Below are 18477 nucleotides of genomic sequence, written 5' to 3' on the forward strand. Positions count from 1 at the left end.
TCATGGCCCTTCATTATACTCTCCCCAGTACATCCATGACTGTCTTATATGGAGTAGCCCAGAACTGGGCACAACACTCAGGTGTGGCCTCACTGTCACTGAGCAGTGGGAAAGAGTCACCTCCCTTCAACTTCTGGCAATACTTTGTCTAGTGCAGCCCAGGATACCATTACTCTTCTTTGAAGCAAGGTCCCAGTGCTGGCTAATATTCATCTTGGTGCCCTGCTGGACCTCCAGTTCCTTTTCTGCAAAGCAGCTTTCCAGGCACCCAGCATATTGGTGCACGGAGCTGCAGTTCTCCTTGTTGAATCTTTGTGTGCCCATTTCTCCAGTCTTGAGGTCCCTGTCTGTAGCAGCATGACTCTGGCGTGTCAGAGACTCCTCCCATCTTGGTGTCATCTGCAAACTACACTCTGTCCCATCATCCTGATCATTAATGAAGATATTAAACAGAACTGGACAAGCACTGACCACTGAGATAGATCACTAGTTACTGGCCTCCTAGTAGACTTCGTGAGACTCATCACCATACTCTGGGCCTGGCTACTCAGTGAGTTTTCAACCCACCTCGCTGTCTGCTTGTCCAGCCTATACATCAAGAACTTGTCTACAGCTTGTCCGATAACAGGATCCTGTGGGAGTCAGTGTCAAAGGCCTTACATAAGTCCAGATAGACAATATCTACTGCTCTCCCATCATCTGCAAGGCCAAACATTTCTTCATCTAAGTTTATCAAGCTGGTTAAGCATGACTACCCCATGGTGAAGCCATGAGTAATTCTTATGATTTTTTTGTCCACAAAGTGCCTGGTAATGGTTTCCAGGATCAGCTGTTTCATCACCTCCCCAGGGACTGAGGCGAGGTGAAATGGCCTATGATCCCCTGAGTCCTGCTTCTTGCCCTTCTTGAAGAGTGACATTTTCTGTCCTCTAGTCTTTGGACACTTCTCCCAGTTGCCACGAATGATCAATGGTTATTGAGAGTGGTCTTGCAGTGACATCTGGCAGCTCCCTCAGCATTTGTGGGTGCATCCCATCATGGCGTATGGACTTATGTCATCCACCAAGATGTACATCCTCATCCACCAAGGGTACATCTTCCTTGCTCCAGCCTTAGCTCCAGATCTTTGGGTCTTGCAACTCCTGAAGGCTGCTCTTGCTAGTAAGGATGGAGGCAAAGAAGGCATTTCAGCCTCTTCCACGTCCCTGTAACCATGTGCCCTGTCTAGTTCAGCAATGGACCTACATTTTTCCTATTCTTCTATTTGTTGCCTGTGTACCTGTGGAGGGCCTTCTTGTTGTCTTTGGCATCCCTAGCTGGATTTAGTTGCATTTGGACCTTATTTTTCTTAACTCTCCCTGGATGCTCAAACATCATTTCTATGTTCTTCCCAGGTTTCGTGTTGTTGTTTCCACCTTTGTAAGCTTCATTTTGTGTTTGGGTTTTGCTAGGAGCATCTTATTCATCCATGCAGACTGCCAGGCATTTTTTTCCAGATCTCTAGAGCTCAGAGGAGGTGGTCCTTGAATCCAGCTTTCTTGGCCTCTGTTTTCGTCAAGGGCCTTACCTATCCCAGGGGACTCTTCCAAGCATATCTTTGAAGAGGCCAAAGTCTACTCTTCCAAAGTCCAGGGTTGTAAGCTTGCTTTTTTTCCCTCCTCACTGCCCTCGAGGTCCTGAATTACACAATCTCATGGTCACTGCAGCCAAGGTCACCTTTGGCCTTGAGATTCTCATCAAGCCCCTCCTTTTTGGCAAGTATGAGATCCAGCAGAGCTCCTCATTGGCTCCTTTGTCACTTGGGGGAGGAAATAATCATCAATGCACTCCAGGAACCTCCCAGATTACTTGAAATGCTGATGAAAGTGATATCTACCCCAGAAATAGGTTTGTCCTTGTCAAAACTGGGGCAAAATTCCCATTACTCCAAGATTTATGAGTGGGCTTTGTACCAGCCCTTCTTAAGGAGCTTCACTTGTTCTTGTTCCTGTCATCATTATTTTCCTTATGATAACTGTACTAATTAACTGTCTTTTTATCCTTACCATATTGGCGTTTCCAAATCAGTAAAAACTATAAAAATACATTAGTGTGCAATTCATATAATTTATTGAACAAAGAATGGAAATTAATTTCTACACAGCTGTTCTAACGTTATCTGTTCTCCCTAGAAATAGGTGACTGCACAATCAGTATAAAAATGAATTAATGACAAAAGAAACTATATTTTACACATTATATGTGCATTTGTATAAAATATGAATACAATGGGATGTGGATTTCATCATGTTATATAAAAGGAGCTGTGTATAACCTGAATTTCACTTTATCATAACATTAGTATTCTCCTACATCTTGTTGAGGGTTTTTTTATGCTTCATATTGATATATCAGAAGGTGTTGTAGGCTGCTGACTTTTCTACAGAATTAATCTTAACTTTGATCCCTTTTATCATACTGTGCAGGAGTTCTGAAGAAAGCTGGTGGGGAGCTTTTAATAGGAGAAACCAGAGCAAATGAAACCAGTGTGCTTCCTGAACAGTTACTTCAGGTAGAAGAGGTGAGTATGAAAAGAGTCTTACACTTTGTAGGGGATTTTCTTTTGTCTGTGTCTCCAGTGTAGTCTGTCACCATGTTCATTATAAACACCTTTTGCCATAGTTTCATTATTTAACCACTGCAAGTAATTTTAGGTGCAGAGTGTCAGTTAAGATTCAATAAAATACTATGGCATTCATGAAGAATTGGTTGTTATTTAAGATTTAATCACAGAAGGAATTTAACATTAGAAGTATAAGATACCTTGTAAGAAAACAGTAAGAAAATGCTAAAATACGGTTGCTTTCTTCAGTATTAAAGGTATTCTCACATACAGCAGACTCTTATAACATTCTATAGAGTTCTTAGCATTTGATCATAATGATGCTTCCTATTTATAACATAAATGATGCTTTGTATATATAATATTGTAATGATAATTTACCATCTATGATGATTTAATATTATCATTATGATGACTTATATAATAACTTAGTGATGCTTTAGAGTGGACTCCATCTGGAGCCCTGTGTCCAGATCTGGAATCCCCAACATAAGAAGGAGATGGATCTGTTGGAACAGGTCCAGAGAAGGCCAGAGAGATTATGCAAGGGCTGGAGCACCTGTGCTACAAGGACAGGCTGAGAGAGTTGGGGCTGTTCAGCCTGGAGAAGAGTATGCTCCGGGGATACCTTACAGTTGCCTTCCAATACCTGGAGGGGGTGTACAAGATAGCTGGGGAGGGACTTTTACAAGGGCTGGGAGTGATTGTGTGAGAGGGGATGTATTTAAATTGGAAGAAGGAAGATTTAGATTAGATATTAGGAAGAAATTCTTCCCTGGCCCAGGTGACTGCTCTATCCCTGGAGATGTTCAAGGCCAAGGTAGATGGGACTTGGACCCCCCTGGTCCAGTAGCAGGTGTCCCTACCCATGGCAGGGGGTCGGAACTGGATGGGCTTTGAGGTCTCTTCCAACCCAAACCGTTATATGATTCTATAGGGATAAGTACTCACAGGATGTGCAGTTTCTTTGATGCTAATAAATACTCTGTAATAAGCACTACACTTTATAGATTGTATGTGCAAGATTAAAATTTAGTCTGCCTAAACAAATTTTTATTGTTGAATTTCTAGGACCTAAATGCTCTAACAACTCCAGTACTTTGTGACAGCAGAATTTGATTTCCTAGTGACTGAATTTTAATTCTGAAATGACTTTTTAAAGTGTACTTTGAACCAGTTTGTAAAACGACTGTTTCTATATTTTGTGGATTACAAAGAACGATATTTTTAGAACATTGAGCATTAATTGACCCAAGATCAAAAAAAATACAGGAAAAAGACGTAGTGCAAAAATGAGTATCTGGGAGCCGCCTCTGCCTTCACTGGAGGTGAGCATTGGGAGTGGGGAAGGGAAGGTGAGAGGAAATAGAAGGCAACCTCTGAACTGGAGTAAGGTAGAAGGGCTCCGCTTTGTAGCCCTTCATTGCCCTTCAATGTGGTATTATAGCCACAATGTGTTAGGAATCCTTCTCTTTTCTCCCACTATGCCCTTATAGCAGGGAATCTTACATCATTAAAATGTTTACCTTATAGTGGTTCACTACTCAGTTGGCCACTTCTGGGGTGATCTAAGTCTGCTGTATGTCATGTGAGCAGTGCAAAGCAAGATTGGTGGGAAAACAATGATGTCCTACTCTATCTACTTCTCACAACTGCAGTGCTTCAGATAACTTGGGAAGTCTCTGTTTACAAAAGGCAGGAAACTGATATAAACAAGAGTAAAAACTAGCATTGGCTAAAACCTGCAAATCTCTATTTAAACATTTTAATCTTTGCTAAGTCCAGCTCTAGAGAATGAAATCCACTGTGGCTGTGTTAAAACCAGCTTTCCTAGCTGTTTTCCTTTGGTAGTCAAGGTTAGTACCTTCCAATTGTTAACTTGCAGTAAAAGTTATTATAAGGTGTCGATTGTTGGATTACTTGTTAAACTATTAAAAACGGTTATAAATGTATTTGACTTTGTTAAATAGATTTTTTAAAGATTATAAATAATGTAAAGATGAAGGATGATTTTTAAAAAGCAATCTTTTTTAAACCGGTTTTTATATAAATGTATTTCTTAAAAACATGATGGCAAATTTATTTTCATTATGGATGTTCATTTTTGTTGAAAGTATAAACTGCTTTTAATATGATTTCAAGGCTAGCAGATTATATTTTAAGTTATTAAAATGAATTTCAAAAGATGATGGTGCCCTTTATTTTAATTAAGGATGTTTGAGTTTCAGACAATAATAAAACACAAAAATGAATTTGAATTGATTTTATATAAATATTTATTTCAGCCTGTTTTCCTGAATTTTGGCTGGAGAAATGCATTTAAAGACCTATCTTCCTCTGTGGCTCACTGTATAACAATAGCAATTGAGGACTTTTCAACTAAAATCCTTCAACATGAGCAGAAAGAAGAGTTTTCAGCTGCAGGCTATGCAATGAGTCTTGTAAACAACCGGCAAATGAGGGAGTCCTGTGGAGCAGTCCAACAGGAGGAGCAACCAAAACGAATTGCTAAGGCAGGTATCAAAAGATCTGAAGTTTGAGGGGAGACAGAATGCCAAGGCTGTTTGCCATCTACACTTTGAAGTACTTACAGTACCATTAATATTCTATATCTTATATAAATGGAATTAAGAAGAAAGTGAGAGGCATTACAATATGAGGCTGAGAAGAGCTTTATACAATAGCCCATAGTCTATGCTTGAAAGAATTAACTTTTAAACTTCACTGGCATTATTTTCTTCATCTAAAAAGTTCTAAAACATTCTGATTAGTATCAGCTCTGTTACCAAGCAGTGCGATGGGAAAATGCTGAAAGCTTTGGAGCGTAGCTATAAAGGGATTTCCTGTATTCATATTCTTAGACATGCCATTTAACTAATCAGCATAACCAATAATATGGCCAAATTAGGGTTCTTTGATTTGGCTGAAAGGTCTTTTATGACGATTAACTAAATTGTTTTTCTAAGGGAATGTGTGTTTGAAAGTTGGTGAGTATTTTTATTATTATTTATTAAGCTCTACAAGTCTTCTTAGCAAATTTGGAATGCTGTTAATGAATATTTGCTTTAAAAAACATAAGCTTTTGGGAGATAATTTTGGGAGATTAATGTATAAATTTACTAAGAGATTACAAGTTTATTTTCAAATTCAGTACTAAGAAATGCATTTGTGTATTTTTCAAAATAAATTAGTTTAGGTCATCTTTGTTTACAGGGAATTAACCTTGTGCTTTGAATGTACATCTAATGAAAACATAAATAAAATCAAAGCATTACTATCATAAAGTGGCTTTAATTTTTTTCCCCCAATATATGTTAAGCTGTTTTAAAGCAAGAAGGGATGAAATAATGATTCATTTACTACAGATAAATGTTTCTTACGTATAACAGAATGAAATGTTTGTAAAGCTGATTTAACATATTTTTTGCGCCAATTTCATTACTCAAGAATCTGACCCCAGTGCTTACAAATTAAACAGTGCTGTCAGAATACAAATAACTTGATGCCACGTTTATTTCCCTCAGTTTTGTTCTGACATCATGGAAGAACTTGACACATTGCTTCCATTGGCTCTGGCATGCAGACATGATTCCCTTCAGGAAATTAGAGCAAACTTTGTGGAGGCCTGCAGCAAAGTGGCAACAGCTGTCCTGGCACAGCTGGAGGAGAAGAGCAAAGACGTTCCTTCCAAGGCTCCCCTGCAGGAGTTGCACGCTGCCCTTTCCACAGCCATATATGTCTTCCAGCATTTTACAATGTATAGCAATTTAATGAAAGAAACAAGCAAAAAGTGAGTCCTTTTTACTTACAATGGTTTAATTCAAACGTAAATGACACAGGACCTCGTTCTCTTTTGATGATACAGAATGGTGGTAGTTTCCCAAATTGCATCATAGTTTTTTAATTATGATGCACTGTGTGTACTCTTTAGGGAAAGACCTGAATGAAGGCTAATGATAACCTAAAGGGAGGGTTAATAATCATGGCTGAGGGGTTGGAACTGGGTGATGTTTATGGTCCCTTCCAACTCAAACCATTCCATGATTCTAAAGCAGCCATTACAAAACAAATTATTGGCATTTAAGATCTGCATTTGATTTGCAGATCCAATATTTTTTATTTATTAAATCTGAACCAGTAGAGCTTTCCAGTGAACTGAATGTACTCCACAGTCCTTTAAATAGAGGGTCAAGGCCTTAATTTCCTTTTCTGACCTTTGTAATACCTGAATTTTCATAAAATGAAAATGAATGTGTGCTGATTTAGCACACAGCAATCTTAGAGGACAGTTTAAATATAACTCTTGCTTTTTTTCCTTACACCATCCATATTCAGAAATGTGAACAAATACTTCCAATGTAATTTTAGAATTTATTTTTCATTGCATGCAGGATAAAAATTAGAGAAGAAATGAAGTAGTAAAGTCTAAGACAGTCTTTGACCTGGGGTAATGTAACTACATTTGCTGTTCTTGTAGAAGATTTTGATGTAAGACACTAGGAATCTCTTTATTAGTGCATCTGTTTCTGGCCATACGTAATTTTAAAGCAGAAACCAGGCCTTTTGGAGGGACACCTGAACTAGTGCAATTTTCAAGGAGCATATGATTTCTTAGGGGCTGTATGCACTGTTAAGCTGCTTTCCCTCTGATGTTTTACTCTATTCTTGCTGAAGTCTATCTCTTGTGAGTCAAATTTGGAGACAAAATATTGGTCAATATGTGTATTATTGAAGAATTTTAGCACAATCCTACCAAAAAGAATCTCTGGGCTCTGTGTTTATGTCTTCTTTGTCACGCTCTGTATATGCAATTATGCTCCAACCTGGAATCTCCAAATAACTGACTTAAAAATGCACTTCTGTCCCTAGAAAATAGGATGAAGTAATATGTTTCTCAGTGACTGGGTTAAATGAGAACTTAGAGATGAGCAGATATATTTAAAGTACTTGTGAAACAAAGAGCAGATATTTTTCAAAAGTGAATGCTAGGTTCAGATTCCAGGACTGAGAGGAAATGGATGATTGATACTTAATAATCAAAACCATTTGCAGTGCTGGGGATTGTTACCTCCTACTGCACAGCCTTTCAATCCTTGTCTCTTTGATCATTCTCTCTGAACAGACCCCTGTTCCAAGTGCCCATCCAACAATATCAGGAATTCATCAACGTTCTCCAGTTTCAAGTTACGAGCTACTGCGTCAGAGTTTGTGCTACAAGCATTTTACAGGATGCTGAGAGCCACCACTGGGATGACTGCAAAGCTTTTTATGAGGTGTGAGGTTAAGTTTACTGTGCCTCCCTTTTAGAAAATGTGTTTTACTGGTTTCCATCTCTCTGGCTACTTAGAAGCATAAGATCAGCATTATTTTTACATAAAAGTTATTGGAATTTACTGTCTTGAAATATCTTTTATGGCAGGCAAATATCTCTTTACAAATGATGTAGCAGAACGTAGTCGTTTAACGTTGACATAAATCATTACCAGGGATTGTTTGTGTCATTCGCTTGATAAAATATTGTTTGCCAAGTTCAAGACATCTATATAGAACTCAATAAAGAAATTACACTAATTTTAACTTTTGTTACAGAAGTTGTGACATATGAAAATGAAAGGAAGCTATTTTTCTCCTGGAATTTTTTTAACCTGCATGATTTGATTTTTATTTTCAATTAGTTCCCCTTATTTATCATTTGTAGGTGAAGGATGTAATAAAGAAAGCTGATCAATATAATTACCTTCAGCATTCAAGAATACATTTCTTAGATAACTAGTGCCATTTCAGCTGCATTTTGAAGTCACAGGTCTGCTCTGGAACTATACTCCTAATGATTCTGAAAAAAAAAAACCTGAGTGTCAAGTGAATATTATAGTTTATTGGGGTTTTTCTTCATCCCAGTTAAATGCAGACATAGACTGACATGTACCGTTTGAAATTATTTTCAATTAATTTCAAGGTGAAGTTAATGTATTATGTGATTTTTGTCAATAATAACTGGGAACTCTTGAAGGCAAAGTCCTGCCCTTCCTTACATCTTTTGCTGTATGAGAGAATTAGGGTGCTTTTGTTAAGCATTTTCTAGAATTCTTATGTGGAAGAAAATTCTGTGCGATGCAAATATTCTACAGATGTAATGTGAAAAGCTGCTGAGTCAGGGACAAAAAACTGTACTGGACAGGTGCTGCAGACATTAATATGTGTAATCCATCAAAATGCCCATCCCTCATAGGCAGTTAAATGGGCCAGTAGAATCAGGAAATGGATCATGCCTCTGGACTCGGCACTGGTGAGGCCACACCTTGAATCCTGGTTCAGTTTTGGGCCCCTCACTCCAAGAAGGACATTGAGGAGCTGGAGAGCATCCAGAGAGGGGAATGGAACTGGGGAATGGGCTGGAGAACAAGGGTTCTGGAAGGGGCTGAGATACCTGGAGCTGTTTAGCCTGGCAAAAAGGAGGCTGAGGGGAGACCTTATTACCCTCTGCAGCTCCTGGAAAGTGGGTTGTTGTGAGGTGGATGTTGGTCTCTTCTCTGAAATTCATAGTTCAAGACACGTTGCATCCACACTGAATTTAACCTTGGTATTTGAATGACATACAGATTTTTTTTTTAGAGTTAATACTGAGTAGATTAGCTCTACAATGTATTTAATTAATCTTATTAGAACATGAGGTTTAATTTAACTAACAGTATTGCAACGTTGTCCCTGATTTCCCTAGCAAACCCTAGGTGCATCTTTTTACAGTATTGATACTGTTTCACTAGACTATATCCTATAGAGGCATAATTTTTAGCTGTCAGTGTATAAAAAAGCAGAAAAGACTTAGAGAAGGGCAAAAAGGTCATAAAAAATGTAGAACAGCTTCCATAAAAGGAGAAATAAGCAAACTGCAATTTTTCAGTTTGCAAACAAAATTAAGATAGCAGTATATGATAGTTGTCTATAAAATTAAGGGAAGCATTATTAAAAAGGCAGTATTAAATTAAAAAGGTTCAGTAGTTGCTCTCTGCAGCCCTCTGAAAAGAGGTTGTAGTGAGGTGGGTGCTGCTCTCTTCTCCCAAGGAGCAAGCGATAGCACAGGATGAAACAGCTTCAAATTGTGCCAGGGGAAGTTCAGATTGGCTATTAGGAAAAATGTCCTTTCTGACAGACTGGTGAAGCCCTGGCAGAGGCTGCCCAGGACAGTGGTGGAGTCTCTGTCCCTGGAGATGCTTGAAAAGCATGTGGCCGTGGCACCTGGGGGCAGGGTTTAGTTGGCATGGTGGGTTTGGACTGACTGTTGGACTTAATGGGCTTAAAGTTCTTTTCCAACCTGAATCATACTATTATTCTATGATTCTATAAGAGCAGTTGTGATTAGAGGGTACGCAGAGAGACAATAATCACCGTGCAATGATTAGTTTAGAATATCTTTTTAGAAAGTTAAGCAGAGATTTTGTGAGATACAAGCAGCAAATTTGTAGTAATGTGAGATCAGAGCTCTAAGAGCGCAGTTCCCATTTGCTCTTAAAGTCTGCAGTGCCGGGGAGTGGAACTCTCTGGGTTCAGGATCTCGCTGGCAGAATGCGCTGAACACCCACTGTGCCAGCTCTCTGGAGTGCGTTTTCCAAGGGAGCTTTCAGTGCAGCAGACATCTGCTGCAGCTTTGGGAACTTATGTTTTCTAATAGCCAAAGAATAAAGAATTGTCTGTTCAAAGATAATATTGAGTGGCTCATGGAATAAAGCCCAGCTGCTGGTTTCCTGATGTATAAGCTAAATAAAAGCTCACATCTGTTTGTGTTATACTAAGCCTGCAAAAATAGCAGATGTTTACCAGTAGGATTGTCTAGAAATTGCAAAAAATAGAAAAACAGGTCAGAAAAGGGGAATTAATCTCATTTAAATCTTCAGTGAAACTGTTGCTTCTGAAGTGTAGGTGCACTGTTAGAAAAGGGTAATTATTTAATTTACTGGTTTAAATTAAATAAAGCAAAGAAAATGAAGCAATTTGTGTTTTTAATTACATAGTTAGGAAGTAAAACTCACCAATATTCAGTTACTTGAAAAAAGAAATATCCTACATTGCAAAGGCAATTTAGAATTATAATTCTGCTTATTACATCTGCGTGTTTTTTGAAAAAAACTTAATGTATTTTTGTGAATTAAAAATATGACCAAAATAAGTTAGCTTCCATTAGACATTCAAGCTAATCACCTGGTGGATTTATTCTGTAACGGTTGAAATGTTTTTTTGAAGAAAGGTAAATATTAGTAAAATATTTGCAAGGTAGAGTTAGAGGGTTATTTCCGATAAGTCCTACTGCACTGCACATCAAGGGTAATCATGGTAATATATCTGAGAAACCCAAACTTAAAGAAGTGTATTAATGTTTGAGTTATGCAGAAGTTGTGAAGCTATGTTAGGAGGTATGAAATAAACTTGTACTTCCTGATGATTATACTTCAATATATCATGCAATAACATTATAATCTTATTTCATATAAGAAAAATACGGAAATATTTTAATATGTCCATTATTTTATAATATTTATATTATATATTTTTATTAATATAAGACAACCTTATTTTACCTGTTGAAATATTGCTTTAAACAATGTTTTTTGAGTACCAAAGACTGTTAAATTGATCTGGCTATACTAGTGAGTACAGAACTGATTCAGTGAAAGGTGTCCCTGTCCGTAGCAGGGGTGTTGGAGTTGGATGGGCTTTAAGGTTCCTTCCAGTGCAAACTGTTCTGTGATTCTATGTTTTTAAACTAGACCTATAACTCTATGGGTTTTCAGAAGAGGTTAATTAAGGATACAAAAGTGCAACTGCTGTGGTTTGGGTTTGTGGCAGAACTCCAGTTTTGTATCTGAAATGGAACATGCGTTTCCTTGCTAATAAAGATGTTTCACATCTTGTCAAGAACCATGTTTTGGTCATCATCTGCCTGAAACTTTTCAGCTATTTCCTTCCAGATTGAATTAATTAGACTTAAAGGAACTAAATTGACATTTTGGAAGGTATGTCTTTATTATTTAATGTGTGATGGTTTTGCCAGGGGGAAAGATGCTCATTCTCTGTCCAGATGTGGCATTACTTCTGCTGTGCTCTTCACCATGATCTGTGGACTATTCTGCCTCCCAAGACGGCACAGGAGATCCTTACTGATGTACTAGAGCAAACTTTGGCTTTGCTGTGCTCCAGATATTGCCAGGCCTGCCCCACTTACAAGAGAACACCACAGATCAGGTAATCTTTGTATATTTAATGTACACACAGTTCTAGTGAATAAAGTAAGCAACTCTTAGTTTTCTGTTACACTGCTTTCATTCAAGTTTAAATGCTAATCAACATAGCAGAGAGGATAGAGACAAACCACGTATTTTGGTATTCATGTTAATTCACTGTTTTGTAGATATAAGTGTATTTGATAATCATATACAAAACTGGGCAGAATCAAAGGCCTCTTTTGAACTCTTGGAGAAATTGTTCCATAAACTCCTTGGTTTTTTTGAAAGGCGAAAGGGGAACAATGTGTTGTGGAGTGGTGGTGCAAGCAAAAACATGGGCAGAATTGGCAGCATTGGGACTAGGAATGAAGCCACTGATTTATGAAGAAAACTCCATGTGTCCCAGTAGAGTTTGGGTTTTCATAGGGCTTTTCAAGTCAAAGAGCTATGAGGATACATGAGGAGGTTTGACAGAATGAAGCCAGTCATGCAGAAGGAGAGGGGAAGAAGAGGTTATTTCTCCTTCTGTCATTTTAGGAAGTACAAAGCTGGAAGTTCTAGTTAGGGTTCTTATGTTCTGCCAGAAAGGAGTACTGAAGAAAATGTCTCCAGGTAGAAGCTTACCCTACCTCTGTCTTTTATTTTTCTATCAAATGTCTTGTTTGACTGAAGAAATTGTTGTTTCTCACTCTGACCCTTTCCTCTATATCTTTCCTAAAGTAATATTTCCCTCTTTTTATATTTTGAAAGTGATGTAGTCAATGGTGGCCATGCGAGTTAAACACCTAAAAGCTTGTCATTAGTAGGAGACAAGAGACATTCAGAAGAGATATGTTCTAAGAGTTGTGTGGTATCATCATAAGTCTTATTATGAAAAGGAGCAGTGTCATGAAAGCTTAAGTAATTTGCAGAAGTTCACTTCCTTGCGATAAGTGGGAAAAAAACCCAAAGTTTTATTCTACATAGTAAAATACCTCTTTATATGTTCTATTCCTGCACTGATTTACCATAATTGGGCCTTTTTATATCTTTATGTACAGAGACGTTTCCTGGAAACTTCCCAAGAAATTTTCTTATATTTTTTCTTGGAAAAAATAACCTGAAATATGAAGATTAATACAGTATTTCTTAAATGTAGTATTGGTCAGTTCTATATGAAAGTACTTCAGAATACTGAAAAAGAAGGAACTATTTACATTGTTGTTTTGTAGATAAGCTGTTTTATTTAATAAAAGGTGATTCTCTAATTTGTCACTAAGTAAATTGAATTACCCAGTCGTGCACAAACAGAAAAAAAAATTAACTAATATAATTGTATATGTTTTTAGCATAAAGGGGGAGATGCTTCTCTGCTCTTGATGGTTCTTGAAATCTTAGCAATCTGATCTGTTATATAGAGAAAACAGAATCATAAAACGGTTTGGGTTGGAAGGGACCTTAAAGATCATCCAGTTCCGATCCTTTGCCATAGACAGGGACACCTTCAAAATGTCTGCTCACATGTGTTTGCCTAGATTTTCCAAAAATAACATGATACTTAAAAATGCAGATGATCGTATATGCATCCACTGGCTTTTAGGTACTTGGGTACTTTCTTCAGTTCAACTTTGTGCCTGCCATATATTTTGTGTTATCCATCTGTTTCCTATCTGTCATATGTCAGCACAGTCTTGTGAGATTACGTTGCTGTAGTTTGGGTTCTTGCTATTGCTTAGGCCAATAACCCATTATGTCCTTCCAGCCAATATCAACAGACAATGGACTGTTGACTCAGAAACATTCCTTGTCATAATCTGTTGCCTGGCAGATAAAGGTTTTGCAGAATTGAAGATTTAGTTCACTCATTATTGTTTTTTTGTTCCAGCAGGATTTGAAGATAGTATTTATGTTCTAATTATATTCTACCATAAAAATCTAAATTTAATCTTACTTATTTGTAGTTTAGAAGGCAAGCTATTTCTGTCTACTGACATTGTCCTTTGGAAGAGGAAACTTCCATATATTTTAAGTCTTCTTTTGTCTAGTTTAAGTAACAACATTTCTGTGGAACCACTGGATTTTTACGGTGTAGTAGATTCAGAATACCTGCACTACTGACAGAAGATGAAATTTGAAGTCCAATGTATACTTTAGGTATTTCATGTTGTCAGAGGAGAGCTCTATTTAACTGAAATTTACCACTACACTTATGTCCTCAATAATGTTATTTTCACTTTTTTTTTCCATACAGAATTGATATTGCATCAATTTTGATGTCCACTGAAGATCTGCTATGGTCAGTCTGCAGCTCTGTAGAGGAATTTCTGAATCCACGTGAAGACAGAGATGTCAAGATTTGTAAAATACACAGCCACTGCAATAGTCTGCTCTCTGTGCTTGCTATTTTAACTTCACCACTGAAGACTTTGCATGAGTGAGTACAAAATAAAATTGCTTCTTGAGCTTACATGGATAGATCTAAAAGGCGAATAATTGTATTGAAATTCAAATGCAATGCATAGTGTTGCCACATTTTGATAACCTTAGACTATTTCTCAATTTGATCTTGAACTTACCTTTATGATCCTACCTAAACCAAACTATATATGTTAGGATTTTATTAGCTTTGGATCAAAGTCCTATACTGCACGTTTTTTGACTGGTGATGACACAGTCCATAGTGAATATTTGCTTTGATTTCCTCTGTAACACAAACAGTAGAATGTCATTAATTATTAAATAAATTTGGTATTTACTGTTCAGTTTACATTTACTGCTATGGTACCAGAGCCTTTGGTAAGGCATTCAAGGATGCAGCACTTATACAATTGAAAAAATCTCATCTTCTTACTGGTTCATATTTATCTGCCTTCAGCTTCAAGGTAAATAAGAATGTTCTGCTGTCTTCCCATAATAATTCTATAAGTACTGGAAGATAAGGATAATTTACAGAAATTTACATCTTGTTATATGAGCAGGAGGCTTCAATAAATACTAAATACATTTTAAAAAAGAAAGAGTATCACAGAATCACAGAATCACAAGGTTGGAAAGGACCCATTGGATCATCGAGTCCAACCATTCCTAACACTCCCTAAACCATGTCCCTAAGCACTTCATCCACCCGTTCCTTAAACAACTCCAGGGAAGGCGACTCGACCACCTCCCTGGGCAGCCTGTTCCAGTACCCAATGACTCTTACTGTGAAGAATTTTTTTCTGATATCCAACCTGAACCTCCCCTGACAGAGCTTCAGGCCATTCCCTCTAGTCCTGTCCCCTGTCACTTGGGAGAAGAGGCCAGCTCCCTCCTCTCCACAACCTCCTTTCAGGTAGTTGTAGAGAGTAATAAGGTCTCCCCTCAGCCTCCTCTTCTCCAGGCTAAACAACCCCAGCTCTCTCAGCCGCTCCTCGTAAGACTTGTTCTCCAGCCCCCTCACCAGCTTTGTTGCTCTTCTCTGGACACGCTCCAGAGCCTCAACATCCTTCTTGTGGTGAGGGATCCAGAACTGAACACAGTACTCGAGGTGCGGTCTCACCAGTGCTGAGTACAGAGGGAGAATAACCTCCCTGGACCTGCTGGTGACCCCATTTCTGATACAAGCCAAGATGCCGTTGGCCTTCTTGGCCACCTGGGCACACTGCTGGCTCATGTTCAGTAGGCCGTCAACCAGCACCCCCAGGTCCTTCTCTTCCGTGCAGCTCTCCAGCCATTCTTCCCCCAGTCTGTAGCGCTGCATAGGGTTGTTGTGCCCCAAGTGCAGGACCCGGAATTTGGCCTTGTTAAACCTCATCCCATTGGTCTCAGCCCAGCGGTCCAGCCTGTTCAGATCCCTTTGCAGAGCCTCCCTACCCTCCAGCAGATCGACACTTCCTCCCAGCTTAGTGTCATCTGCAAACTTGCTAAGGGTGCACTCGATGCCTTCATCCAGGTCGTTGATAAAGAGATTGAACAGAGCTGGACCCAGTACTGAGCCCTGAGGAACTCCACTTGTAACTGGCCTCCAGCTGAAGTTAACTCCATTGACCACCACTCTCTGGGCCCGGCCATCCAACCAGTTTTCAACCCAGGAGAGTGTGCGCCTGTCCAGGCCAGAGGCTGACAGTTTCTGAAGCAGAATGCTGTGAGAAACTGTGTCAAAGGCTTTACTGAAGTCCAAGAAGACTACATCCACAGACTTTCCCCCATCCAGTAGTTGAGTGATTTTGTCATAGAAGGTGATCAGGTTAGTTTGGCAAGATCTGCCCTTTATAAACCCATGTTGACTGGGCCTGATCACCCGGTTCTCTTGCATGTGCTTCATGATAGCACTCAAGATTACCTGTTCCATGACTTTCCCTGGCACTGAGGTGAGACTGACAGGCCTGCAGTTCCCCGGATCCTCTCTGCAACCCTTCTTGTATATGGGCACAACATCAGCCAGCCTCCAGTCTAGTGGAACTTCCCCAGTCAGCCAGGACCTCTGGAAGATGATGGATAGGGGTTTGGAAAGGACATCCGCCAGTTCCTTCAATACTCTTGGGTGGATCCCATCCGGCCCCATAGACTTGTGGGCGTCTAGCTGGGCAAGCAAGTCTCTAACCGCCTCCTCTTGGATCATGGGAGCCTCATTCTGCCCCTCTAACTCTTGGATTTGTAAACAGAAGGAACAACTTTCTTTGCTATTAAAGACTGAGGCGAAGAAGGCATTAAGTACCTCAGCCTTGTCCTTATCCCCTGTCACTGTTATTCCTTCTGCACCCACTAGAGACTGGATATTCTCCCTCGTCCTCCTTTTCCTGTTAATGTACCTGTAGAAAGACTTTTTGTTGTCTTTCACAGACTTAGCCAGTTTTAATTCTAGTTGGGCCTTGGCCCTCCTGATTTTTTCCCTGCACGATCTCACTTCGTCCCTGTAGTCCACCCAAGATGCCTGTCCTTTCCTCCAAAGCACATAGAGCTTCTTCTTCTTATTGACGCATCTTGAGATCTCCCTGCTCCACCAAGCTGGCTTTTCCCCCCGCCGGCTCCTTTTCCGGAACACAGGGATGGCTTGCTCTTGAGCTGCTAGGATTTCGTTTTTCAAGAGCGCCCAACCCTCGTGGGCTCCCTTGCCCTGAAGGACTGTTTCCCACGGGACTTTGCTAATCAACCTTCTGAACAGGCCAAAGTCTGCCCTCTGGAAGTTTAATGTGACTGTTTTGCTAACCCCCTTCTTAATCCCACCTAGAACTGAAAACCCTATCATCTCATGATCACTTAATCCCAGGCGTCCTCCAACCGTCAAATCCCCAACAAGACCTTCTCTATTCACAAACAGCAGGTCTAGGAAGGCACCCTCCCTTGTTGGTTCGCTAACCAGTTGTGCAAGGAAGTTGTCTTCCATGCACTCCAGGAACCTCCTAGACTGTTTCCTTTCTGCTGTATTGTACTCCCAGCAGACATCCGGAAAGTTAAAGTCTCCCACAAGGACAAGAGGCAGAGATTTAGAGACTATCCCCAGCTGTTTATAGAAGAGCTCAGCAGCAGCTTCTTCTTGGCTGGGTGGTCTGTAACAGACTCCTATCACAAAGTCCCCTTTCTTGTGGGCTCCTCTGATTTTAACCCATAGGCACTCAATCCCGTCCTCACCGTAATCCAGTTCAAGAGTATCAAAGCACTCTTTGACATAGAGGGCTACCCCGCCTCCTTTCCTACCCTTCCTGTCCCACCTGAAGAGTTTATATCCCAACATAGCTGTAGTCCAGTTATGTGAGTCATCCCACCACGTTTCTGTGATGGCATATTCACATATATTCACAAGTCACAACTGCAAGCGAAAGGACACAATATACACTGAAATTGGATCTGAGTCTTTAATTGCTTTTTCATGCTAAAAATTCTGTGGTAAATTTGTTGAAAGAGACAATGCAAAGTGAGATTACAATGTAAAAAAGCAAAAACATTAAACCCCAAAACTAAGCCAAATCCTATTCAATTGGCTTTTATTTTGCTATACTAAATAAGAATAATTTAGGAGCACCTCCCATACAAGGACAGACTGAGAGAGTTGGGGTTGTTCAGTCTCGAGAAGAGAATGCTCCGAGGAGACCTTATAGCAACCTTCCAATACCTGAAGGGGGCTACAAGAAAGGTGGGGAGGTACTTCTTACAAAGGCTTGTAGTGATAGGATGAGGGGCAACTGCTATAATCTGGAGATTATAGAGAGGGGCAGATTTACGCTAGACATGAGGAATTTCTGCATGATGAGAGTGGTGATGCTCTGGCACAGGTTGCCCAGGGAAGCTGTGAATGCCCTGTCCCTGGAGGTGTTCAAGGCCGGGTTGGATGGGGCCCTTCAGCAGCCTGATCTAGTGGGACATATTCCTGCTCTTCGCAGGAGGGTTGGAACTAGATGATCTTTAAGGTTCCTTCCAACCCAAACTATTCTATGATTCTATGACTCTATGATTTTATGATTCTAATGCTGGTAATAGGTTGGACAAAGAGGAGGGAGGAAACCGCCTGCATTTAAGCTTCTTTAAATAAATATCTTTCATCATGTCTGGGCTCATCGTATTGTTTGTGGGCTCAGAGGAGCATGCAAAAGTGGATTGTAAGTGGAGTCTTGGTCTTATGCAATGCGAGCTCATGAAAAAAAAGCAGTTAAGAAGGTAGCTCATGACCGGGTTAGGTAGTCCTGCTGTGTCAAATGCAAT

The 18477-nt window shown here is 39.6% G+C and overlaps 1 protein-coding gene across 5 annotated transcripts in view; it reads left to right on the plus strand.

The window, feature by feature from the left end:
* KIAA0825 (KIAA0825 ortholog) overlaps nt 1–18477 on the plus strand; it is a 279595-nt gene that overhangs the window by 93753 nt on the left and 167365 nt on the right. For all 5 annotated transcript variants that reach the window (XM_054054846.1, XM_054054849.1, XM_054054850.1 and 2 more), the window contains 6 exons: nt 2466–2560; nt 4888–5115; nt 6127–6392; nt 7725–7875; nt 11649–11839; nt 14051–14233. In XM_054054846.1, the coding sequence (XP_053910821.1) occupies nt 2466–2560; nt 4888–5115; nt 6127–6392; nt 7725–7875; nt 11649–11839; nt 14051–14233 (1114 nt within the window). The remainder of the gene's footprint in view (nt 1–2465; nt 2561–4887; nt 5116–6126; nt 6393–7724; nt 7876–11648; nt 11840–14050; nt 14234–18477) is intronic.

The sequence above is a fragment of the Cuculus canorus genome, chromosome Z, assembly GCF_017976375.1.
Source record: "Cuculus canorus isolate bCucCan1 chromosome Z, bCucCan1.pri, whole genome shotgun sequence".
Taxonomy (NCBI): domain Eukaryota; kingdom Metazoa; phylum Chordata; class Aves; order Cuculiformes; family Cuculidae; genus Cuculus; species Cuculus canorus.